The 26,844-nt window shown below is 45.7% G+C and overlaps 3 protein-coding genes across 3 annotated transcripts in view; 2 read left to right on the top strand and 1 right to left on the bottom strand.

Annotated features, from left to right (window-relative positions):
- The window catches only part of LOC135902554 (kelch-like protein 10), a 40,229-nt gene extending 20,602 nt beyond the window's left edge, over positions 1–19,627 (top strand). The window contains exons 7-12 of the mRNA XM_065432692.2: positions 763–962; positions 2,677–2,787; positions 10,925–11,116; positions 12,238–12,360; positions 12,822–12,965; positions 17,976–19,627. Of these exons, the coding sequence (XP_065288764.2) occupies positions 763–962; positions 2,677–2,787; positions 10,925–11,116; positions 12,238–12,360; positions 12,822–12,965; positions 17,976–18,013 (808 nt within the window). The 3' untranslated portion in view covers positions 18,014–19,627. The remainder of the gene's footprint in view (positions 1–762; positions 963–2,676; positions 2,788–10,924; positions 11,117–12,237; positions 12,361–12,821; positions 12,966–17,975) is intronic.
- LOC135899956 (uncharacterized) lies at positions 6,434–7,863 on the bottom strand. The gene has a single exon (XM_065429347.2). It carries the CDS (start codon positions 7,857–7,859, stop codon positions 6,591–6,593), a length of 1,269 nt encoding a protein of 422 aa, XP_065285419.2. The 5' UTR covers positions 7,860–7,863; the 3' UTR covers positions 6,434–6,590.
- Positions 19,628–24,594: 4,967 nt separating the features above from the next.
- Positions 24,595–26,844, top strand: part of LOC135902555 (beta-galactosidase-like) — a 39,572-nt gene continuing 37,322 nt past the window's right edge. Inside the window, exons 1-2 of the mRNA XM_065432693.2 lie at positions 24,595–24,679; positions 25,116–25,311. Of these exons, the coding sequence (XP_065288765.2) occupies positions 25,123–25,311 (189 nt within the window). The 5' untranslated portion in view covers positions 24,595–24,679; positions 25,116–25,122. The remainder of the gene's footprint in view (positions 24,680–25,115; positions 25,312–26,844) is intronic.

Genomic DNA, 26,844 nt, shown 5'->3' with positions numbered 1-26,844 from the left:
ACTTAAGCAAGTATGACGCGTCTTTAGCATTGGTGTCTTATTTCCATTTAGGTCAAGCACACAATGACGAAGTGGCGCTCACTCGCTCGCTTGCTCTAACTCACTCACTCACTCACTCACTCACTCACTCACTCACTCACTCACTGAATGTCGTGAGAATTAGTGCCGCTGACAAAGAAAGCAAGCCAGTGGAAGCGTGTATGAGTTTACATAGTCAAGCTACTACCATGCTCTTTTTATAACGCAGCAAATTAAAGAAAAATAAACAGATGGGGTGTGGCAGTTTTCTTGTTCCTCGATGCTCACCCCTTTTAACACATCTATAGATCTTGCCTTTCCAGAAAGATTCCCCTAGTAGAGTTTGTCAATACTTTCCTTTCTTTTTCTTTTTTTTAGCCTGCACAATGTGCAACGACAGCACAGCCGCATCTTCGTAACGCCACGCTCTTCAGCTTGTCTGTGCGTATAAATGCGAGTGAGCGAATGAGCGAAACCATGTGGACATTTCCGAAGCACTTACCACGTCCGAAACAGTTCCGATCGGTGTCCGATTTCAAAAGCCATATATATTTCGACACCGAAGAGCGGGAGCTCATTCTTACACCTACGCGCGAAGCGTATACGCTTGCAGAACCACATCTCGTCTCGCACATTATCGCGACTCGTCTTCATGCCGCACTATGTGTCACGAGCTCTACTCGCAGGCGTTCTATCGAGCTCTATCAGGCGTTCGCGACTGATAGGACTGAAACCCGCGTGCAGAGCGTACCACGGCGTGGTCGTGTTTCGGCGGCGCATCTACGTGATGGGCGGCATGAAGCTGCGTACGTACCTCCGCTCCATGGACAGCTACGACCTCGACCGCGGCGAGTGGCAACACCACTCGCCGATGCACGTGCCGCGGGCGTACGTGACCTCGGCGGTGCTCGGGGAGCACATCTACGCCATGGGCGGCCACACCGGTACGCCACTCTCTGAGGCCACGCAAGTTTGTTAACCCTTTCCGTGTCAAGGACGAGCGGCACTCGTTTCGTCATTTCGATGTGAACACTGCGCTATTAGGTGCCACCAGCTTGCCTGAAAACTATTTTTCTCCAGAGAGAAGCCGTGGCGGAAACGAAGCGCAAGTCCGGCTTCCCCATTGTTTTAAAGATGGCAGCTACAGCGGCGCCCGCTGCTTTCCCAACGCCGGAATCGTAGTGTATTTGGTCGTTTCTTGACGTGAAGTGAACAATTAGACGTGGGAAACTCTAGTGAGTCGTGTTCGGACCTTTAACTTAGTACTAGCGATTGCGAGAAAGAATTGGATGGAGCCTCTTCAGACTTCTCCCACGTGGCCGCGGCTCAATAAGAACGCTCTTTTGCTGGCGCCTCTGCGACTTCCTTTGCACCCTGCATTAGCAATAAGGCGTCGCATGGAGGATAACAAAACGGCACCTGACTTCTGCTGCAAGAAATATTGCCGCTTTATATAGTGTTTCTCTGACCTTGACTGTATGTGTAACTCAAAAACATGAAAAAAATACTGAAAGTAAACGACAACAGAATACAACAAATGAACTGTTGATGTTGCAATAATGAATGTAATTCACAATAAATCGGTCACGAGAACGTTCGCGGAATTTCGCTGTTTCTTCCTGAAACAAAAGCTGGCGCGTAAAATGGCTGAAGTTTTTTTCCTCCTCTCCCCACTTTGCGGATGCTACCTTGGCAAGTAAGCATGCGGCTCCAGCCACAGGGTATCTGCCCGAATAGATAACTTGCTGCGTGATAGAAACTGTGTAGTAAAGATAAGAAAACGAAGGTTGTTGTATTCATCGAATCTCACGCCAAAACAGCAGCATCAGTAAGTCAGTGAGACGTCACGAATTTTATTGTAGTTTGTTTGTTTGTTTGATTGATTGATTGTTCTTGTTTGTTTTTTGTTTGTTTGTTTGTTTGTTTGTTTGTTTGTTTGTTTGTTTGTTTTACATTCAGGGCAGCTGTGGCACGATAAAAGCTACTCAACCTTGCCAAGTTCATTATTTCATTCGTTCAGAATACAACGTATTCAGTTTATCTAAGAAGTGGCACCAAAAATACAGTTCAAAATCTTTTTCTGGTTTGTGCCCCTGTAAAGGGCAGTGTTGATTATCAGGCTGGCCTAGCGGACACTCTAGTGAAGACTACAAGGATGAAGTGGACGAAGTGGAGTTGAGGGAAGCGGATGGACATGTGGTATAAGAGTCACCGAATAGGTGCGAAGGAAAGGCAAACGCAGTCGTCAATGCCGGCAAAGGATGATTAGGTGATGCGGCAAAATTGCAGTTTTTGGGTGGGTGGGTAGGTGGTTGTTCTTGCATTTTGGTACATTATTGGCATGATTTTGCATAGAGTTGTACAGCAATGGCAGAACAAACGTCATCAGGGCCATGTTTCTTCTTTAGATAGCTAACCAGACTCGGGTATGTGTACGCAAACAAAGCTTATCGTATTTAATATCGCATTATATTTTCCACGCTATAGTGAAATTCGGAACTGGGGAGAGAGCGTTAATGGACTACGCAAGAAATTATACAAATTAAAAAATACGTTCTACAAAGTCTCCGCAGCAACCTTTCATATCTGAACAGTAACCACTGAAGAAGCCCCGTGTCACTTCCCGACTCTCGCTTCGTTTCCCACTTTCTGGCGCAGGCGTGGAGCGTACGTCCACCGTGGAGCGATATAGCCTTCGCACGAACCAGTGGACCATAGTTGCCCGCATGATGAGGAGGCGCAGCGACGGCTCGGCATGCGCCTTCAAAGGTAAGCGCTTCCTCTTCTATCTTTTAACGCGATAGCGTTAATGAGCTCGTGTCGCAGAAAAGCCGGTGTCGTCGGCGTCGTCGGCGTTGGCCGTGAGCGATAAATCCCAGCAGGCACTTCGTGAGTAAAAAACAACTTGCAACATGGGCTGTGTGGGAATCGAACCAGGGTCTCCGGAGTGTGAGACGGAGACTTTACCACTCAGCCACGAGTTTTTTTTTTTTTTTTATTGCCTCGCTTTTCACAGAGTTTACGAGATCAGAAGAACAGATTAACAAGATAATAGTACCGAGAACCGTCAGCTGTTTGCTGACTACAAGCCATCAGTATTTCGGCATCTGCAACAACATTTCTAATCTTGGAACCCATTCTGGTACATACGACTGCACCTTCTGCACTTCGACAAAATGGGACACAGATTCGCAAAAATATTCGCGAACCGGTCTAGCGTCAGTATCCGCATTGTGTACAGCAGTCCGAGTTCGCCATATACTGTGCAGGCCCAGGAGCATAACCAGATCGAAAGGCATACCATCGTCGTTTTCGACCGTGAGATAACGGATTCCGTGCGGACTTAATGGCAACTCTTTTTTCAAGGTTCTTTGTAAGATGTCCCAGAAGAACACTCCACCCCAGCAATCTAAAAACACATGCTCAATTGTCTCTGGTTTTTTGCATAACAAACAATGAGTACCCCACGGAACAAATAAACCCCTTTCTTCTAACCATGTTTTAACAGGTAAGGTTCCTGTGTGCAGATTAAAAAAAAAGGTTTTAACCCCTGGCGCAACTAGCATTTTTTTAACGCGTTTCAAAACATCTTTTCCTTTGCCTGCACAGTATAATTCACGGTACAATGGCACAGGAAATAACACATCCACAAGGTCCTTGTACAGTTTTTTGCGTGACACATCTGTCAAATATTGCAAAGAAAAACGCACCGATAAGAAGCGGAAAGATGACACCACTTCTTTTAGATATCCACGTACTGGTCCTTGCTGACACACCGAAGACACAACAAACTCTGGTAGCACTTTACCCAGCCTCAGTTGAATCATAGTTCTGAGAAAGGTATGGTCTACATCTCTGAGAAAAACAAATCGACTGACGAGTTGTCTCACATACAGATGCACTAAACCAAGCCCACCATCACTCACTCTTTTAAACAGATTTGTTCGGCTCGTTTTTTCCCATAGAGAGCTCCAGATAAAGACCGCGAACACTCTGTGCATTTTTTGTACATTTAACCTGCTGCAATGCAAAACTTGCATTACATACCATAGCTTGCTTACAAGAAATAGGTTGCACGTCGTGGCCCGTGCGAAAATCGACTTATCCCATCCTTTCCACTTTTGTGCATTTTCACGTAACACCTCTGTTTGTTTTTTCCAATAAGGCTCATTGTCAGAGTAGTACTGTAGGGGTACTCCTAAGTATTTTGTCGGTGTTTCTTGCCATTTAATGTTCAAAAACATCCTTGGTGCGACGTCCCATTCCCCATGCCAGAACCCAACGCACTTGTCCCAGTTTACTGCACTACCACTTGCTTGACAGAAACTTTTAACAGCATTGACGGTATGCATTATACTTTCATGATCGACACAGAAAACTGCAATGTCATCAGCGTAAGCAAGAAGGCTTACCTCGGCCTGATGTAACTGAAATCCACGTATCGCGTTGTTCCTAATTATGCTTAGACAAAAGGGCTCAATATATATGCAAAAAAGAAGCGGTGATAATGGGCACCCCTGTCTGACTGAGCGCTGTACTGGTATGTATTCACCTACTGATTTGTTTATTATCAATCTCGTCGTACATCCGGCGTAAGCCATCCGCACACCCTCACTGATCACATTGCCTACATTCACATATTCAAGCATACATAGAAGCAGATCGTGCGGCACGCGGTCGAATGCCTTCTCAAGGTCAACCTGCAGCATAGCGACACTTAGTTGCATTGCGTCACAGCATTCAAGGATTGATCGTGCTATGTGTATATTTGTCATAATTGTCCTTCCTTTTATTCCGCACGTTTGATGTGGACCGACTAAATCTTTCATTACGGTCTGCAACCTGTTAGCCAATACTTTCATTAATATTTTATAGTCTATATTTGTCAGGCTAATCGGCCTATACGATGTGACATTACGTAATTTAATTGGGTCTTCAGTTTTTGGTATTAGGACCGTGTGTGCTGACAAAAAGGACGGCGGTAGATGTTTGTTCGCGTAAGCCTCGTTGTATACTTCAGTCAAAACAGGCGCGACAACACCCTTAAACGCCTTGTACAATGCAGCGCTTAAGCCATCCGGTCCCGGTGATTTGCCATTATTTAAATGGTCAATCGCATTCTTAACTTCCTCTACTGTTATGGGCACTTCTAATACTTCCTTGGTTTCATCATCTAATGTTGGCATCAATGACATGAAGTCTTTTTTAAATCTATCAGTGTCAACTTGGCTACGAGAAAACAATACTTTGTAATATTCCAGAAAACAACTTGCTATTGTTTCTTTGTTGGTAGACAGTAACCCATTATGTTCTATTTCTGTTATTGCATTTTGGGAAGCATATTTCTTTTCGACTCCCAAGGCACGTTTTGTCGGCATTTCTCCTGTGCACCATTTTTCAGCTCTGGCTCGAATCAATGCTCCATTGTATCGCTCTTGGTCTATCAGCTCAAGTTTTTGCTTTATGCTTTTTATGTCTTCTAAGAAATAACCGGGTTGTATACTTTCAGCTTCCAATAATTGCTTCAGATTCAATCTAAGCCGGGACTCGAGTTCTTTTTTCGCGTGACTTAAAACACTGGCCCTTTCAATTGCTTTCAATTTAATTGTTTGCTTACAAACCTCCCATTTATGTCCCCAATTATCTAAGTTTTTAGTTGTTGTTTTATCTATAGCCTTGAGAAACTGATCACAAAACTCGTCGTCTTTCAGCAAGTTTGCATTAAATTTCCAAAGATCCCAGGAAAATTGCTTGCTATTTGTTTTTTCCTTTCCAACACGGAAGGAAACCAAACAATGATCACTAAATGCAACAGGTGTGACTCGATAATCTCGACACGACTGAATTAGTTCAGCCGACACGTACACTCTGTCAAGTCTAGCATGGCTCGCACCCTGAAAGTGGGTAAAGGTGACCGCTTTTCCACCGCAAAGACATTCACCCACGTCTTCTAGATTAAATTCTGCAATCAAGTCTTTCAAAACAGCAGTACTTGCATCATTGTGTTTCCCACTGGTTTTGTCACGTTCCGTACAGACACAATTGAAATCTCCCGCCAGGATTATTCTACGCTCGCATTTCACGTACGTCTCCATTTCTTCAAAAAAAAGCTTTCGCTCTTGAGCCTGAGTTGGTGCATAAAGACAAATTACTCGCCAATTTTCTGTTGACAGCGAAAAGTCAGATACAATGAAACGGCCTGACTCACAGGTAGTCACCGACTGCACTACAGCACCAAGACTCTGCCGAATTAACAAAATGCACCCCGAAGACCTCCCCACCGCATGAGCAACACACACGTTATAGCGTTTCGTGAAAGGACGCACCATACACTCTGTCTGATCCTTTCTCTCCACTTTGGTCTCCTGAATGGCTACAATATCCAAATCATGCTCCGTTACGAGGCGGTAAAGTTGGTTTTGCCGCCTCTTGGCACTAAGCCCTCGGACGTTAAGTGTTGCAATATTTATAGACCTCTCTAAGGACTCCATATTGGCGAGTGACACCAGACCGAGCCTACGGCGCTCCCCTCACAGACCTTGCCTTGTAGCAACACACAGTCCAGTCGACGCTCAGGGCGTCGACTTGCCGCCGCCGCGTGTAAGCGACGCCGACCGCTGATGGCTGGTGGCCACCCGAGGCTTTTTGGTTCCAGGCTCGGTCCCACGCCTCTCCGTTGCTCGTAGCCGGGTGTCTTGAGAAGTCGTGCTTGCCTTGCTGAGTCGGCGCTTCGTAGGTGTTGCCTCGGCGTCCATTGCAGCCTCATCCGTCGAATCACTGTCTTCGAGCGTCGCAACAACCTCGCTTACTGCAGTCTTGAGTTCAGCTGTTTTCTCACCACTCCCGGACGCACTTAGTGGGAGCTGCTTTCCTAAGGAGTGGGTTTCAGAAGGGCGCTCTGCCGAGCCTTCTTCGTACTTTCCTGTCGAAGCGTCTTCCAGAGTGGCGTCTGCTGCCCGAGCGTCTGCAGCCCCGTTTTCTTGCGAACCTGCTGAGCTGGTGGACGCCGCCACTGCGGCCGCGTCGCTGATAGACGCCACCATCCCAGCCACGCTCTCCGCTTCCTCCTCGTCCATGAGCATCTCGCTCCGGTCTGCTTCACCGCCTACGCTTGCAACTCTGGCGTACGAGCGAGTACAATTAGCCTGCTCGTGCCCGAACGCTCGGCAAGCACCACACCTGGGCACTCGGCATTCACGTCGTATGTGTCCAGTGTTGTGACAACGAAGGCATAACGGGGCGCGTCCAGGCACAACCACTAGCGCAGTGCCGCTACCAAGACGCATCTGATGTGGGATGCGGTCTGGTGTGACACCATCGCGCAGCAGAAGACGAACTAGACGAGTCGTTGACTCGGCGCCCTCAAAGTCCTCGGCCTTCCACCGATCACTGATGACTTCCTTTATCTCGCCGTACTCTCGGAAGGCTCGTCGAATGGTCTCAGAGGTGACGTCGAACGCGACCCAATGTAGCTTAATCCTGAGTTCTTGCCTCGCTGGATCAATGACGAGGCATGGCCGGTTCTTCACCAGTAGTGGTCCGGCGTCTAGCAGCGTCTGCTTTGCCTCATCTGTCTTCATGTTCAGCAGCCACACGTGCGACATTTGGTATGCACCAATTCCACCTACTTGCTGAATTACTCCAGCATCCTTCAAGGGCTTCCGGAAGTCGTCGATTCTATAAGGCCGTCCAGTGACGTCGCAGTGCAATACAACTGCGCGCCTTTGTCCTTCACCTGTTGGTAACGGAGGCAAGATGACACGGTAATCCTTGGGCAACGCAGAACACGGGGTACCACGGCCAACGTCGGCCGCTTTCGCAGCTCTCGAGGAGCCCTCCATTCTGCGTCTGTACTGCACGGCGTCCAGAAGCAGAATGTCAGCCACGAGTTCGATGCCTCAAAGCGGTACAAAAGCGTCTCTAGTGAATGCGGTGTTGCCTTAGAAACGAGCTGTTTCTAAGGCTCAGGCGTGCGTCGCTTGCTCAGGCGCACATTTCGTTGCCGCGCCGGACGCGGCGCTGCTCGACGCTCACCGCGTCCGATGCGGGGCGCGTAGTCGCTGCGCCGTAGCCCATTGTCTTACACCCCTTGGCGGGTCGACGGGAACGCTGTCGCGTTCCAGTCTTGAAGGCGAAGCTTAAGCGTCCTCCAATCTTTATTATCGACCGTTGTGGCGAGTAAACAAGATATGCGTGATTATAGCAAACTGCTTACAAGCTGACGTGACTCTGTGGGCCTCGCACTATTAGTTTGTAGACTGGTATCCCCGCCAGACCCAAAATAAAACAACAGACAAGCAGTCGTGTGGAGACGACTACAAATTTACACGTATCCGCACCCGGTTATGGCGAACCACATGTTCCCCAGGCCAGGAGCGATAGATGTAATCTTTGTGGGGCGAGAGGGACCATCGACCACATAATATGGGCATGTCCGTACTCTCCCGGGGGAACGCACAAAATAGGTAGTAGAGACAACTGGGAGACCCTGCTGCGCAGCTCGGACTCTTAGCTCCAGCTCCGGCTCATCCAACTGGCTGAAGAGGCTGCTGGGACCCAAGACCTCCCAGCCTGCATCTGAGGCGGCGACACTCGCCCCCTGACTTGCGTGTCGGGGGGTGGGTATATATATATATATATATATATATATATATATATATATATATATATATATATATATATATATATATATATATATATATATATATATATATATATATATATATATATATATATATAGGGGTTTTCTTCAAAGTTCAGCACGCAGGACCCGACGTAACATACGCAGGAAAGAGACGACGAACTTTTTGGAAGACTTCTTTTACTTAACGTCTTCGGCTGGTGGACCAGCCTTCGTCAGAGTACAGTAACCAGTAACCAGTACAGTAACAGTCAGAGTACAGTACAGTCACTACGTTACTGTACTCTGACGAAGGCTGGTCCACCAGCCGAAAACGTTAAGTAAAAGAAGTCTTCCAAAAAGTTCGTCGTCTCTTTCCTGCGTATATATATATATATATATATATATATATATATATATATATATATATATATATGCTTCATGCCGAACAGTGGTTTGAAGTGATGATGACATATTTTAGAGTACGCGACTAGAAGCATGGCAAGGAACACGTTCTGTCTAAATAAGGCGTAGCTCTGATTGAGTGATTAGTTTTTGTTAATGCAAAGGCTGTTCCACATGAGGCGAGTAGAGCGAAGAGAAAAATATGGCCTAACTCATCTCACGATGACTGTCGACGGTAATGCCAATACCAGTTCGAGCAATGTAGCGACTGACCGTGTTCCTGTAGCGATGTTTATTTAACATGTGTAGCGGTAATTCTGAGACTTTCGTTGCTTCGGCTATATATGCCACATGCTCCGATATCGCGCCACATTTGCTATGGCACGGACAGATGGACGAACGGATGGACAGGTACGGACAGATTGGCTTAGAATGGCTGAAGTATGCAAACAATTCTATTCGCATTAAAAGCGATGTTGCCGCGAGCGTCGCAGAGGAATTTTCATTAGAAACTATCGCATGCTTCGCTGACGGCACGATTTCCACCCGAGCGGCGCTTTTACTTGGCCCCCGTTCAGAGAATATTCATGCCTGTATTTATAGATAGAAGCATGAAAACCATTCGAATGTCTACATTTCCTTACATAGATGAAATAGGGAATATATATTACGATTTGCGGTTTCAAAGAAGCATTGAACTTTTATGATCACTTGATCAGCAGCTGCCGAGATACCAGCACTTTAACACGTGTCAAAATAGGCGTGGACAAAAGCGCCTATCTCGACGTCGCTTTGTTTCACCCCGTCGACAATCCGGCCGATTACTACACCACGTCGTGTCACTACGTCGCGGCCGATTTGGCGGATCGCGGTGGTTGCGGGTGCGCGGTCGCAGATGCGGCGGGATGACGGAACTCGTTGTGCCGCCATGTGAAAGGCACGCCACATAAAAATAAGCCTAAGGTCCGGGGCAGCCGGACCTTTAATCCAGCGCTACACAAATACGACTGCCGCACCGTGGCGAGAAGGCCACCGTATTTCAATAAACGGACGTTAAGAGGAAGCTTTAGCTCGGGTGCTCCTATCTCAATACATGTAGAAGGAGAATTCGGTTTTTTCTCGGCGACCATTGCACGAAATTTGGCGAGATTTGTTGCATTTAAAAGGAAAAGACACTACGTGATAATCTGGTTGGGCGCATTCTTTCGATGTGGTCCAACGTTGCACGATCTCAAAGGAGTTACCTAGTGACAGTTGGCGTTTCAAATTTTTTATGTAGATGGTATATTTTTATTAAAATTTCGCAAAAATTTTAAATTTTCGGAAAACGAAACTGACAGGTTTACATGTCCCTAACTTATCCATGAAAAATGATATCACAATTCTGTGAATTGCATCTAATAGTACATCCAAAGCGGACAAAATTGATATGTCAAAGATGACTCTCAAAAAAATTAGTAATATGAGCATATAGCTTTTGCAGAACCCTTGTACACAACGTAACAAATTCACGTAAGATATAGATTGACGTACAGAGTTTGTCGGTTTTGAATGATCTAATGTATGTCGTTTACAGAGCCGCAATATCTCTTCTTGATGCATAGCTATTAACTTGTAAACTTCGTGCTTCTATATGTTCTTCATACTTTCGATTTTTTGAAAATCTTTTGAACAAAATTCATGGTCTAAATCGAAATTCCACTTCTAGCAGTCACTAGAATTTCAGTTTCTCTTTCAATTGCGACAAACTTCATTAAAATCGGTCCAGAGGTTATCCCAGAAAAGCGCTTCTGCCTTATTACGTGTGTCTGAATAGCTCGCATCGAAGCTGGGCCCGAGCTGCAGCGTCCTCTTAACTATGTGTGTGCGCGGTGCGCGCAGGCAGGCTATACATCAGCGGTGGCTTCAACGGCCGCCACGTGCTGGAGAGCGTGGAGGAGTACACGCCTTCCCTGGACTCGTGGTCGCTGGTGCGACCGCTGCCCTACCCACGCTGCAGCCACCGCATGATAGAGCACGGCGGTCGGCTGTACGTCATCGGCGGCTTCGACGGTCGCCGCCGGCTGTACACAGGTGGGCACCCGTTACAACTATAAGCTTAACCGCATTTCCCACATGCTAGTCGAGCATTATGTAGAGTATCATGCCTGTACGTCATACGAAGGTTGTGGCACTTTCGATACGGATGTGAGCAAAGTGTATACTAATGACGGCATTTCTGGATTCGAGCTACTTTGGCAAGGCAACCTTATTTTATTTAAAGAACAACGAAGAAGAACGGACAAGAGCGGCACACATGCAACGCTCTGCGTGCGTGTTTGCCATTCGTTCGTTCCGTCTTGCGCTGTGCTTCCATAAGACAAGACGGCATGTCGTGGCGCTATGCGATGCATGTAGAAGTAGAAGTTAGCTATAGGTGTTGGCGCAAAGCGCACAATAAAATGGCCTAGTGCAACCGCGCTTCAAGATTTTCCAGTGTCCCAACAGTGCATGCCCTTGTCACTAATACAGCATAAACCGGTAGCAGAACCAGTATCGGATACCAAGTCACCGAGCTTCTTTTCCCCTAATGTTACCAGTTCGGTCACATGTATACCCCCGTCAAGACACTGCGTGCTAATCTGGTTGGGCGCATTCTTTCGATGTGGTGCAACGTTGCACGATCTCAAAGGAGCTATCGAACGTTTACGTATTTAGTAACGAATAGAAAGTACTAGCGTGAAAATCGGCGCCCATTGCCTAATAAGCACCGATAACAAATGTACGGCGGCCCCATCGAGATCGTGACTGCACTGTTGCACCAGTAATTTTATTATCCTGCGTGGGCGCTGAACCACAACGGTAAGTTTCTAGTGCAACACACGAATCCAGTCACAATCGCTGGGTCTTAAGTTAGACGAATGTCTACATTGTAATGTGTGCAGCCTAATCCCAGATTACGTTCGGTATAACTTAGACACTTACACATAGTTGACGCGAGTGGCTGAGCTCATTCCCAAGAAAGATTGTCAGTGGCACTGCGAATGGGTGTGAAATTCTGCCTGGTGTCCCTCGTATGTCCAAAATTCCATATTTCGTATAGTCTCATTCATTCTTGTGCTGTGCAAGAGACGATAACCCTGAGAATAAGTGCAGTTTATCTGATACAAAATGCACTCACTGTGGGCCCTCGCGTCGCGTGTATCCTTTCGCAGTGCTCCGCAGTGATGGCCACCTTCCATTGAGCTGGCACAAGCAACCTCCCCTGATCTGCGCCCGCAGCACATTTGCCGTGGCGCAGCTTGGAGACACAATCTACGTCATTGGCGGCTACAATGGTAACGAATTTTAGGATTGATTGATTGATTGATTGATTGATTGATTGATTGATTGATTGATTGATTGATTGATTGATTGATTGATTGATTGATTGATTGATTGATTGATTGATTGATTGATTGATTGATTGAGCCAACACGCTGTTTATAGAATGCCGAGCAGAGGGCCCCAGACTAATATTTATAACCTGCTGTTCACTAAACGTGCACCGAATATCTGCACACGAGAGGCCTGCGCGTCGACTTGTCACGTGATGCCCGTGAAGTCATGACCTTACCACAGTGCCATAAGCTGCGCGCTGCTCCCTCAGCACTCGCGCTAGCCAGGGACTGCGAAATAATAAAACGTAGGACAGGACAAACTGAATGCTATATGGCGCTCCTTTAAAAAAAACTCGATCGTCCCTCGCGAGTGATCTGTTGTCGTGGGGTTAACCTTTCCTCGCCGCTGCGAAACGCAGGGACGGCACTGGTATCGGACGTGGAGTGCTACACGCCGGGACACAAGTGCTGGCGGAAGGGCAAGCCACTTAATGGGCCCGTCAGCGCGCTGTCTGGCTGCGTCATCACCGGCGTCGAGGCAGCCCGGAAGTTCTCGGCGCGAGGTGAGTGCAATGACACCGGAAGGAAAGCGACTCGCCGGCGGCGTAGTACGTCGCTTCCCTGCAGGGCTCGGTGCTCTGTTTTCCATGAGGCCCCCTTCCCAGGGGGAGACACAGAGCAACGTAAACCGATGTTGACAAAACACTGAGGGGTTGCCCTTACCAACGGCTATCCGACAGTGCACATTCTTGTTTGATGCAGATAGTTTGGTCTGGCCGCGCAAAACTAGGTTATCCGGCCTTCTATACACAGACTAATATCGAACGTTTACCCAACCACCGGTACGGGGCGATGAAGACAGACAAAAGGCGCATACCTTGATGCAATTAACGGGCACCGCGCCGGGGAGATATCAACTGGAGAGCTTTTCGCAGTGTATGATTGTTTTACTAGAACATTTTTCTAGTTCCCTGTAGGATAGTTAAACATGTCAAAATTAATTTGACAAAATAATGGTCGCGGGAACCTTGGGAGCATGTGGCGCAAAATCTCAAATCAAATACGAAGATTTAGAAGAAAACAAAACTGCCTCCAAATATCGAATCGAATGCCAAGCATTTCCTTATTGTTAATAAAAAAAACGTTACCTATAAGTAGTGCAAGCATGTCGGTGACATTAGTTACGGATGTGCATAATTTCATCCACGTGATGTAAACCTTGGAGGCCAACGCATGTGCATTTCAGTGGGCATTTTCTTCCCTATTAGCTTGCACTAGTGTTGCACTATCAACCGTCTAGTCCCGGACCATTACAGTGCCATGTATATGTGCATAATATAAACTGAAACAGCATTATGCAAAATTTGCAAAACATGGGTAGTGTTACCGCAGCATATGTTGCAAAGAAAAAAAGAACTATAGGGAAATTGTCTGCTGAGCATGCAGAAACCAGTACAGTTGTTCGGATTATTCTAATCGGTCACTTACAATGAACAGCAATCAATCAAGAAACAGGACTTGCGGAAATGACTAAGTATTTGCGAATCAGATTGATTGATAAAGAGCATTTGAAGGGGTATTGCAGAGTTAAGGTGGCTACCATTGCCATCATTATTCCATAAGTTCCATAATGACCAATAAGAATATCCGAATGCATCGAATATAGAATTTTTGTATGAACACTGAAAAGAGCAGACTATTCTTCCTGTTTTTGATTTTTTGAATATTCGCGCTCCCTTAGGTGAGAGAATCGTGGTCTGTGGTTGAGCTCTACGACCTTAGGGCCAAGCTTAAGCGAGAATTGTACGGGGAATATTGTAAAGCGTAATATTAATGGATCGTATTAACGTGAAGTGAAGACATCTACTAACAAAGATGTTATAGCAGAACACCGAAAGACATCTCAAGGAGCAGCGCCATGGCGGCGACATCTTGTGACAATATTCTGAACCAAAGCGCACGGTACACTCGCCGCAGTAAGCGAGCGCAGAGAAGACAACATTGTGAATTAAACGCAATTATATGCTTGTACTTCATTTGCATTCAAAGACAGCATTGGTAATTGTACCAAGCGAACGGAAAACAAAAAAATATTCTCGGGTATTGTTGCTGTCGCTTGCTTCCCATTTCGAGAAAGCAGCAGTTATTTAGGAAGTTTATGGCACTGCGGCGCGTAATGCTGTTGCATTTCGGAGCTCCGAGAAATTGCCAGTGTCCCAAGCGGGCACAGTCAGACATACTCTCGACATACCGGTTGAGGAATTGTTTTAGGGTGGAACCAATATCCGCAAATATCTCTCGTTGTTGGCTTGAACTGAGATTAGCTTCACGAGGTAATGCGGTACAAAGGCCCTTGAACTTGTTTTGTAGCTGCCTCGAAATGACACCGATTTAACATGATGAGCAAAACGAGAACGAGGTGAAAGTGGGTGCCAAATTCTGGACAACTGGACTTATGGCGACATATTCTTTCCTCGCCCAGACAATGCCCAGACCTCGATTTATACATAAAGGTGATCTCAAAGGAAAGTCTACAGTCAGCGCGGCATTGCCGGAAATGCAACAACTTGTTCCCCGCTCAGCACCAGACCCTTAAAAAACAAAGGCGGCAGCATCGTAATCTGGCCTACAGAAAAGTGCAAGATCGAGGCCTCCAAACAACTGAGCAACCACACTCATTACAGAAAACTTTACTCTAACCCAAGTTCAGATACAGCAATACTGTGAAAACATAATAGCGGAGCTCCTGTCTAAGGAACTAATCGCGCAATCTGAATATAGCTTCCTGATGCCCATGAATAAAGAAGGAGACCGCTTTTATCTTCTTCCTAAAATACATAAAGTTTCCGTCGAAGAAATATCTACAAGCATAAATCCCAGGTCGGGCTATTGTGTCTAATAACAACACACCTACCGACTCACTATCTAAATTCTTAAATCGCCACCTGTCAAACGTCCCCACCACCATCTTTTGTTCAAGACACCCCGCACTTCCTTCGAATTATCAATGGCATCGACGCCAACCAAATCCTTTCCGACCGGGCTCTTCTAGTCACTTTTGATGTTTCTGCCCTTCCGATCCCGACCAGCCCTCTGTTCTGCATCGCGGTCACGCGCGGGACCGAATGGTCACGTTCGGAGAAATTCTACTGCACTACCGCAGAGAGTGGTTACGCTACCCCCCAGCACACAAAACACTGACTAAGTCTCAATCCACCACTTGGCGACTCCTTCAGACACGAACTTTTCCGAACCCCGTGCTTTACAACCGCATGTACCCCGATGCATACTCACCACTCTGCAAAGCGTGCAAAGCCCGCGCCGACCTCAATCATATTATTTGGCAATGCCCCAAAGCCTCACCCACCAACACCTCCCGCACTAACACACGCATCATTAGTACGGCCGAGCAGTGGGAGACATTGCTGCTCAGCTTAGACCCAGAGGAGCAGCTCTGGGCCGTCCGGATGGCCGAAGACGCCGCCAGAAGGCAAGAACTGGCCGCCGTCTGAGGAAGGGGGGGATTGGGGGTTAGTCTCCCGACCCCCGCCACCCCTTAACCCCATCAAGGACACAATAAAGTTTTATCTCTCTCTGCCCTTTACACTAACATACCCATGAGTGAATGAATTGAAGCCGTTTCGAAATCCCTCGCAACCAATCCCCAAGCGCACGCTCCTGAAGTTTACCTGTCGCTCCTGAGGGGTAGTTCTCACGCGCAAGTGTATCGAATCCGATTCTATTCACTACCTGCAAACTTTCGGAACTATCATTGAAACACCATTAGCTCCCACGTATTCGAACAGTTTCATGGGGCAGCTTGAAGCAGACCTGTTGAAATCCTAAACTTTAAAACCTTATACCTATCTTCGTTACAATGACGACATACTTATAATACGGCAACAGGGCACAAGCGCGTTAACCGACTTAATTAGCCATTTCAATCGTTTTAACCCGAGTATTAAATTAACTGCTCATCGTTGTCCTAGTCACATCAAGTTCCTCGACACGATGGTCTACATAGAACACGGATAACTGAAAACGAAAAACTGAGACACTAAATTTACCGGAAGCCTTCGGATAGCCAGCAATATGACTATTGAAGACTACAATAGTCATCCCCCGCGACACTGCAAGCAAGGAATTTGTGTCGGACAATTGAAACGAATAAGAATAATCTGCAGCGAAGACGATGATCATATCCACCACCTCAATTACCTTAAAACAACGCTTGCAGGAAGAAACTATCCACATGTTGCTCTCGATAGAGCTTATGATGCCGCGTCAAGATTGGAGAGACAATCGGAATTAACTAAGAAACAGCCCACACCAGAATCTGGCAGACCGCCATCCTTTCTAACAAAATATTCAAATGCACTCCCAAACATAAACAACATCCTACGAAAATACCACCCAATATTATCAAGTAACGAGCATATGAGAAAAACGTTCCCGGATGTACGTACCAAGGGTTACCTATCGCCGCAACAGAAACTTTAAAGACATGTTAGTGCACCCAAAATTCAGCCAACATCATTCCCACGTAATAAAAGCATGTTGACGCCTCAAGCGCAAAACCTGCAGGCACTTTCAAAGTGACATTAAAATTAAAAGCACCGCAAAAATTGTACACACGAAGTCCAAACTAGCTTTACTTATAGAAGTTCCGATGTTATTTAGACACTTAAATGTTCTTTCTGTAAGAAACAATATATCGGTGAAACGGGACAATCAATGAACGTCAGATTAAACGGACATCGCGGGGAAACAGCTGAAAAGCTTCCCAAAGCCGTCGCCGAGCATTTCAACCAACCATATTATAACATTGATGAACTTCAAACTCCACATCTTCCAGTCGAATTTCCGTTCTGAACGAGCAAAAAAAATATACGGAGAATCATACCTTATCCATAAGTTCAAGACATTGCAACCAATAGGCATCAACATTTCGAAGGGAGCTTTAGAATCTATTCACTGTGCTAACTTTCAAGCTATAGACAACAACACATAGTTTCGTTGCTTAGTGTGTTTTTTTTTTTTGCTTCCTCTCCGTTTCCCCCCTTTTATTTATTTATTTATTCTACTACAGTATTTTCTTTTATATTTTTGTTCACGAGCACCGGTTTCTGACGGTCGTTCTAATACCTCTTTCAGAGACACTGTAGCTTACGGCCACCAGAACCAGGTGATAGAGGGATGCTGTGCACGATGTTGAAACGCCAGCTGACACACAGCCGTTCACATGTGATTGACAGACGGCCGTTTCACCGGCCTTGTGCGCAGCGCTCCTTTATTCCCATTTCTACACTCTCGCCATTAACACACCTTCTTCGCTCGTTGCCGCACCCACCAGCCTTACCCCCTCTCCCCTCAAGAAAAAGACCGCCTATATATACTGTGGCGAGGACAGCATATGTCGCCTTGAAGAAGACAAGTCCACTTGCAGAAACGTTGGCTCCCACTTTCACCTTGTTCTCGTCGCGCTCATGGTCTTGAATTTCCGTCTCCGCCTTCCCCGTGTTTCCCATGGGTCTAACATGTCGCTCTCCGTCGTTTTCTCTTTTTTCCCGTAGGAGCTCTGCTGCCACCTGTGAAACCACAGGTTGCCTGAGAAGTCAAGGCGAAGCTACCACATCTAACACACCGCAGTACGACTATACAAGTGTTTAATCAAAATAGCTGCTATGTATAAATTACTTAACGGATCTGTGACTAAAAATTTAAGGGAGCACAATGTGCCGCTAATAGGCATCGACGTTAGCACTTTGCTTCCATTTCCTAGAAGAGCAGCTGTTATTTTTTAGTATGCGTACCAGTACCACTCTTCGACTCGAATCATATGCGACAGTACCCGCAAGTATGCTGAGACGGGGAAGATCGCAGCCTGTTGCCTGCGAGCGGAACTACAAGTTCACCTGGAAGAAGGAATCCTCGAGCAACGTGGCTTCCAGTTGGTGATAGAAGTTTGTACGTCTGAGTAAGCTAGACGTGTCACGAATGTCCACGTGGAGCAGCTTTCTTGCATTCGTGAATCATTATTCAGTACAGTGAAACAACTCCTGACTTCATCCTAAAGACCTTCTTTTTCTTATTTTATAGGAAAAGGGGACATCTTGGACGCTTTAGTAGGCTTTAGGTGTACTTTAGGTGTTTAGGTGTACAGGTGTACAGATTTTCGTTCTTCAGGGACTCGTCACAGACGAGCCATCTCTGCAGCCAGAAGAACAAGGACGACGATTAAACTCATGGCAAGCTGAATCACAGCTGCACGCAGCCAGATGAACAATCAGCTGCAATCCTTTTCTTTCTGCGCGTATTCTCTCCAGCTACGAGAGTGGAACAGAGATGGTCTACACAAAGATGATCTTCTAAACAAAGATGGCGTCGTGATGGCAGACAGTTAATCAGCAGCAGCTGGCCGCTTCTTAGTGACGTCAACGCCTCGGCAAGCCCATTGGAGAATCGACAGCAGGTCCGCAGCAGCCACAGTGTGCACAGTTGTACCGATTTCCGTTCCTGATGGACAGGCCATAAAGCGAGTAACAAGGACAGTGACTGGCGAGATTGTCTAAGGCTTTATGAGCGCCGCTTTTGAACTTCTGAAGATGTATCGCCCGGAAGGTCGAGATCCCTTACCATGGCGCAGCCTCCCGCACCACTATGAGATGCAATGGTTAACCAGCGCCGGGACGACTTCTAAAGCGATGGCGGCTCCTAGGAAGCCGGCAGTCAAGCAGTGGCACAAAACGGCATAGAGTGCTGATGACACGAGTCTGTGCACCACCGACAACGCGTCTCAAGACGTTTGACGACGAGGTATCAACAAAATGACGGTGATGTGTACACCCGCGTTAAGACGTCCTTCGTTTAGCTAGTTCATGTAACTTGTTTTGGAGGCCTGGATAACAATAACATTGTGACCCGTATCGTGAACTCACCTGGCCAACGGTGTGGTAGCAGCTTCGTCGGACGATCCACATGAACGAAGTCTCAGAGTGTCTAATCGCTGCGACCGTGTGTATCCTGTTCTCGAACCTCAGACTAGACGCGTTTTGTTTATATTAACGCTGACCGTTGAGCAGACCTTACGAGGTATCTTCCTTGAAGACCGGTCATACGTCGTACTGATGTACGAGGACCTGGCCGAATGTTTACATGTAATCATGCTTTGATTTGCGTTTATTGCTACCTTACTCTTGCGCGTAAAGTAAACGTGCTTCAGCCATTTTGTTGCATTTCTTACAGCTATCGTGCTTCCTTCGCAAAAGTTGCCCCTACAAAGAACTCTTCAACTGGGCTTCAGTACACCATAACACAAGTCGCACAGCACAGATCGCATATGCTATACAGCTGATCACAGGCTGTTATAAAAATATGCATATTGTACACTTGATTTTTTTTTTTGCGCTGGTGACCTCGAGGTCGCCGGTTAATACTGGCCGCGACAGCCGCATGATGGTAATGGTGATGATAATGACCTTAACGTCATTGGCGACTACTAACTTAGGGGGAATCGACCAAGAATCGGGCATATTTCGATGGATGCGAAATGCAAAAGCGTTTGTGTACTTATATTTAGGTTAAGAAGGGTAAAAAACTGGACCTTGTTGGTACGACATAAGCGCAAAAGAACAGGAACATACGGCTGTACCATCCATCTGTCGCTGCTTTTTGCGCCCCACTTGCGCTATGTTTAGGTGCACGCTAAAGAACCTCAGCTGGTCAAAATGTATATATAGTCTTCCACTAAGTCGTGGTTCATAATCTTATCACAGTTTTGGCACGTAAAACCTCACTATTAAATTTTCTTGTTCCAGTCTATGTGGAACGTAGTTTAACAAATTCAATTGTGGGGCTTTACGTGCCAAAACCACTTTCTGATTATGAGGCACGCCGCAGTGGGGGACTCCGGAAATTTCGACCACCTGGGGTTCTTAACGTGCACCTAAATCTAAGTACACGGGTGTTTTCTCATTTCGCCCCGATCGAAATGCGGCCGCCGTGGCCGGGATTCGATCCCGCGACCTCGTGCTCAGCAGCCCAACACCATAGCCACTGAGCAACCACGGCGGGTGGAGCGTAATTTCATGCAATGTTTTCGTGCATGCACCGCATAGGTCACAATTTGCAGTGTAATGCAACGTGTAACTTCGTGTCAGTGCGCTACACCGTTTACAATCTAGGCCGGCATGCAAACCTCTAATCTGGGGGACGCACAGTGTGAGACGTCGACGCAGCAATGCCGCGATGAATATTTCGATGTATGATTATTTTCCAAGAAATAATGGTGATATGAGGTGCTTGCGCAACTAAGTATTATCACATACGTAAATAGTTACAAGACCTCTAGCCCCTGTGTCACAATGGTGCGTACCCCCCAAAAGAAGTGTGCTTTTATTATATATATATATAGCTGAATAAATGAAGGAGCACACTTACGAAAATTGCATTTTTAATGTTGTAACGCTGCTTACGCACTGCAGCACAGAAGTAACAGGAACGCCAATGCATCTCATCGGACGCTTTGAACATCTTGACATTGGTGCACGTCAGAGAATTCGTTTCAAGTGGATACACCTTGCGAACTAGCTAGTTAGGATTTGTAGATTGAAATGTGTGCCATACATTATTTATTTGCACATATCAATTAAGGGAAACTGAGACATCCACTTTATCGTAGCAAGTGCTTCAAAGGAAACCCATTAGGGTTCCTCGAAATGAAAGCTTCGTAGTTAAAGAAAAATTGGCCTTTATCCGGGATTCGAACTCGCGACCACCGCCTTTCCGGGGCAGCCGCTCTACCATCTGAGCTAACCTGGCGGCTAGCAGATGGCAGGGTGAAGTTGAATTTGTCTGCAACTCGAAGCAAAGAGAAGAGTCTGACGTAATAGTTCTGCGGAAACCCGCAGCCTTTTGTGTACATTAAACGCTGACCGTTAAGCACACCTCATGAGGTATCTTCCTTGAGCACCGGTCATACATCTTACTGATGTACGAGGACCTGCCCTAATGTTTAGATGTAATCGGGCTTTGTTTTGCATTGATTGCTACCTTAAGCGTGCGGGTAGATAAACGTACTTCAGCCATTTTGTTGCATTTCTGCAGGTGTCGTGCTTCTTTCACAAAAGTAGTCACAGCAACTTTTCAGCGGCTGCGATTCAATGCAACATAACACAAGTCGCACAGCACAGATCGCGCATGCTAGACAGTTGGTCATATGCTATTAAAAAATATTATGCATATTGTACACTCGATTCTGTTTGCGCTAGTGAGCTCGAGGTCATGGGTTGAATTATGGCCACGGCAACCGCATGATGATGATGGTGATGATAATGACCTTAACGTCATTGGCGACCACTAACTCGGGGGATTTATCAAGAATCGGGCAGATTTAGATGGGGGCGTAATTCAAGAGCGTTTGTGCACCTATATTTAGGTTAAGAAGGGTAAAAATTGGGCCTTGTTGGTATGACAGTAACCGCAAAAAACTGGAACAGGTGCTTGTACCGCCTGCCCTTCGCTGCTTTTTGCGATTCATCTGCACTACATTTAGGTGCACGCTAAAGAATCCCAGCTCGTCTAAATTAATCTATATGTACTCTTCCACTATGGCGTGGCTCATAATCATACCACCGTTTTGTCACGTAAAACCTCCCAATTTAATTTTCATCTTCGTATATATGTGGAGCGTAATTTCATGCAATATGTTCATAATTAATCTACGAATTAACTAATTACTTCTCTTCACCTTGAATTTATTTAATAGTAGCTTAGTATCTTTTGGAGAGTTGGATAGTGTACGACGCAGGTAACCCAATTTTTAGTGCGTTGTTATAAATATAAACAATGTGATTAGACCATGACATTTTATGCGTAAAAATGACACCGAGATACTTACATACCCTAGGCACAGCGTGGTAATTGAAGGAGTAATGAAGAAGAGAAGGAGACTATTTTTAACAGAAGGACATAAGGATGGTTTTATCGAAATTAATGTTCATTTCCGAGGTGTTGCACGACTCCTGGAGGCAGAAATGATGATTAGAGCAGTTAATCACTTCATGTAAAACACAATCATCAGCATAAAGGCGAATGGTAGAAGAGAAGTTAACATGCAAATCATATGTGTGGATTTAAAAAGCAGCGCCCCAAGAACGGAGCCTTGACGCACTACAGATGTCGCATCAATAGCAGCAGAGTCGGTCGAGCTGTAAACGACAAACTGGGAGCGAACAGAAAGAAAGCTTGAAGGGCATTTAAGTAGTTGAGGATTATTTAGTACTGCGTTAAGTTTAGCAAGGAGTTTAGAATGTAATACTGTGTCAAATGCTCTAGAGGAGCACATAAATATAGTGTCAGCCTGGTTGCCAACGTCAAGGCTAAAGAAAATGTCACGCGTAAACTCAACTAATTGCTTTGTCGTACTAAAACCACGCCTAAACCCATGATGTATGTTAGACAGCAGATTACCTGATTCCAGGAAAAGCACTATGTGTTTATGAATGATATGTTCTATGATTTTGCACGACAATGATGTTACTAAAATCGGTCTGTAGTTCGACAAAGAGTGCTTATTACTGGATTTATAAAGAGGAAGCACTTTAGCTGACTTCCATGAGGAAGGAACAGCAGCAGATGATAAAGATTTGCTGAATATTGTCACGTGGTAGTGACGGTTGAGAATACAGCAACAAAACTGTGAATGGCGAAACTAACTTTATTGGGTCGACCTGTGCCCAGAAAAAAAAGGCTACACCCAATGCTCAACGAAAACGGCGAACACACTCGGCGATCGGCGAAAATCTGATCAGCGGGTCAAGCGCGTCGGCTTTTATACATCAGTCGTGGAATGTTCCAGAGTAATCGCTGGCACCCGAATGTCTTCCAAAAAGTTCTACTCTATTCGCGCCACGTATACATGCAATCAGATTACACAAGGTTCGGTGACATACATCGGATTGAACCATCGATAACATTCCAGAAACTTCCGATACATGAAGGCGCTTCCTGTGCTGTGCGATAACATTTGTTAGGTGGCGAAACGTGTTCGCCCAATAAAGATAAACAAGTACACGCGTCAGTATGACCATCAAATATCTTGACGATCCCAAAAAATAGCGAACCAAGAATGTAGTGTGTATCCCTTCCATACCGGTGCATTTCTTGGTCTACAAGTTCAGTACGACGTTAAACATGCTTTCATTGTTTATGTCAGTGTCACTCATTGCTTCAGAACAAACTATATTGGGGAGAGAAGGAATGAGGTTGTAATCGGGTACAAATATGGATTGAAAATACTTATTGAAGGCATTCGATATTACTGATGGATCACTGATGACGTCTTTGTCAATATTGAATGAAGTTTGTGAAGCATCATGAGGTAAAATAGAAGACCAAAATTTACAAGGGTTAGTGCTCAACAGATCAGGCAGTTGAACTGCAAAAAAGAAATCCTTGGAAGCTTGCAGTTTAAAATTAGGTTCATTTTCTTGCCTTGTGAAACTTGCCCAGGGTTATGGTATTGTTGGTTCGTTTAGAATGACTAAGCCTATGGACAGGCCAAAACAAATATAAGATGTCGCGAGTCATCCAAGGAAGGTTAGTATTGCTTAGTTTTAACGCGCACATATCATTGGAAACATGACTTGACAAGGTCCTCAAAGCAATCAAGACGATATATATCGTGTATGTATGACACAGAACAAAATATATCGAAATGATCAGCTAAGAGACCAGTAATGTAATTGTCGTGCGCACGAGTGAAGTCAGGGAAACGTACAGGATGATTTGGAGGTTGGACAAGAGAGCGATAACAAAACTCCTTTACGACCGCATCGACCGGATTTGTATGGAAAGCATCGATATATATTATATATACATATTATATATATACATATACATATATATATATATATATATATATATATATATATATATATATATATATATATATATATATATATATATATATATATATATATATATATATATATATATATATATATATATATATATGGCTGATGATAGTGGTGAGGATGTCAGAAATTTTGGTACATAATCACTGTGCCAGTAACGTATATATATATATATATATATATATATATATATATATATATATATATATACGTTACTGGCACAGTGATTATGTACCAAAATTTCTGACATCCTCACCACTATCATCAGCCATCGAAACGAGCGCGCGTGCCATCTGCGTCGCCTTGCAAGAAGACGACGAGAAAGACGGCAGAGGTTCGAAACAAACAAGTGGCCTGTACAAGTAAGCGACGTTTTCCTTCTAACCTTCTAAAGTGTGATTCTATTGTACGCGAGCAGTCCTAAATTTCGCGGCTTCTCTTCGACAGCAAGCTGCTGCGATAAAGCGAAACTTGATAGATGTCGTTAATTGTGTTCCCCAGAAAAGAAAAAAATAGGGAACCGCTTTGCCCACCGAATTTATCGCATGCGGTTCTCGCACACCATGAAAAACTATTTGGGTATTTCATTCATTTTCTCCTCCTTCAGATGGGCACAGTGTAGCTTTGTTGTTTCGGAAACGAAAGTTGGGCCAGAAAGGGTTCGTCACTTGGTAGTCTCACCTGAAACAACAGCTACGTGTAAATTTAAAAGTCAGAGTCGGCCTTGAGGTTATTGCTTCAGTACCTGTTAATTGTTGCTTATTGCTCGCTCTCAGATTTCTGCTGCTTATGACGCAGCCTTTGTATGGAACGCGTCGACCGGATGAGGATCAAGAGCCATCCCACGATCTCGCGCCGAGTAATTAGAGTCGTCAGATGGTTTGTCTTGTCCTCGGTTGGGCTTTGCCTTCTCTGGCCCACCCTGCAGAAGCTCCCCAAGGGGCTTACGTTGCCTCTGGGCAAAAGGCGGCCAATGTGGTTCCTATCAAAGCAGGTGAGCTCACGCTGTCAGCGTACGTTTAACGATAGTTGCTCAGTGGCTATGGTGTTAGGCTGCTGAGCACAAGGTTGCGGGATCAAATCCCGGCCATGGCGGCCGCATTTCGATGGGGGCGAAATGCGAAAACACCCGTGTACTTAGATTTAGGTGCACGTTAAAGAACCCCAGGTGGTCGAAATTTCCGGAGCCCTCCACTACGGCGTGCCTCATAATCAGAAAGTGGTTTTGGCACGTAAAACCCCATATATTTTTTACTTTAACGATAAACTTTACCGCAGAAGCTCCTGCCTAAACAGCCGAAGTACTGTCGAATTATTGAGTTGTAAAGGTGGCGCTTTAATATTTGTTTTCGTTAGTTTTCGGCACTTCTCATAAAACATTAGCGGCCTAAAAAATGTGCTCCCAAAAATTTTTTCGGCGACAAACGTAATCAAATACTGTGCAGTGCATGGGAAGCGAACGGTTTCTGTCTTGTCATGAGTACTTATTTATACGAGAGTACAAGGTAAAGTTTCCTACTGAGCCCTGCAACGTTGCCGGATATAGACGGATAAAGAATCAAATTTTCGGGTTTTACATCCCAAAACCCCGATTTGATTATGAGTAATGCCGTAGTGGTGTACTCTGGATTAATTTTTGCAACCTGGGGTTCTTTAACATGCGCCCACTTCAAAGCACACGGGCATTTTTTGCATTTCGCCACCATCGAAATGCGGCCGCCTCGGCCGGGATTTTCTCGCTTGACCTCGGGCTCAGCAGCGCAACGTCAAAGCCACTGCGTCACTATACGGCGAGTCAAATGTGTCACTTACAGTAAAGATGGGTGTGGGAACGAACGAATTTTGCAAATTTTTTATATTCGACTGCTTCCGATATTCGCAGCCTGAGTGCGAAAACACACCGCCCTGGCTCCGGGGCGGCAGCTTTGAAAACTTGAAGCCCATGAGCGAGGCCTTCGAGGCTGGGCAGCGCACTTGTGATATCGGGGACCTAGTCACGTGTCATGTTAGCTACGGTATAGACCTACTTTTGTTTGTCGCATTGACGTGTCTAGTGACCACCGCGGGATTAATGGCCGCGGCATTGTTTGCTGAGCTCGATGTCGCGGGTTCGATGCAGACTGCGGCGGCCGCTTTTCGATGGGGGCCAAATGCAAAAACGCTCGTATACTTAGATTTAGGTGCACCTTGAAGGATCCCAGGTGGTCAAAATTAATTCGGAGTCCATATACTACGGCGTGCCTCGTGATCCTGTCGTGGTTTTGGCAGATATAAAATCCTAGGCATTTGTTTTTTTTTTCCTGTGGTTTTTATTGCGATGGCAATTATATGGGCACTCCAGACACATTTCTGCCGTCGCCGTCGCCGTGATGTTCCGTATAAAGTCCAAGCATGATAACATCGTCACCGCGTGCCGTGTGCTGGATGTGCGAGTGAAACTTGCGAGGGTCGTCCTGCGATCGCGGCCTAATCTCGCGCGTTCAAGGGAGGAAAGCGGGGAGGAAGCGCACCGTCTTCCATCACGCGC

Source organism: Dermacentor albipictus, chromosome 3 (assembly GCF_038994185.2).
Source record: "Dermacentor albipictus isolate Rhodes 1998 colony chromosome 3, USDA_Dalb.pri_finalv2, whole genome shotgun sequence".
Classification (NCBI taxonomy): Eukaryota; Metazoa; Arthropoda; class Arachnida; order Ixodida; family Ixodidae; genus Dermacentor; species Dermacentor albipictus.
The sequence above is the reverse complement of the archived record's forward strand: the minus strand, read 5'-3'. Positions and strand labels throughout refer to the sequence as shown.

What these genes read in the sequence shown, in the direction of transcription:
- LOC135899956 (XM_065429347.2), bottom strand. Translation starts at nt 7,859, where the DNA reads ATGGAGGGCTCCTCGAGAGCTGCGAAAGCGGCCGACGTTGGCCGTGGT.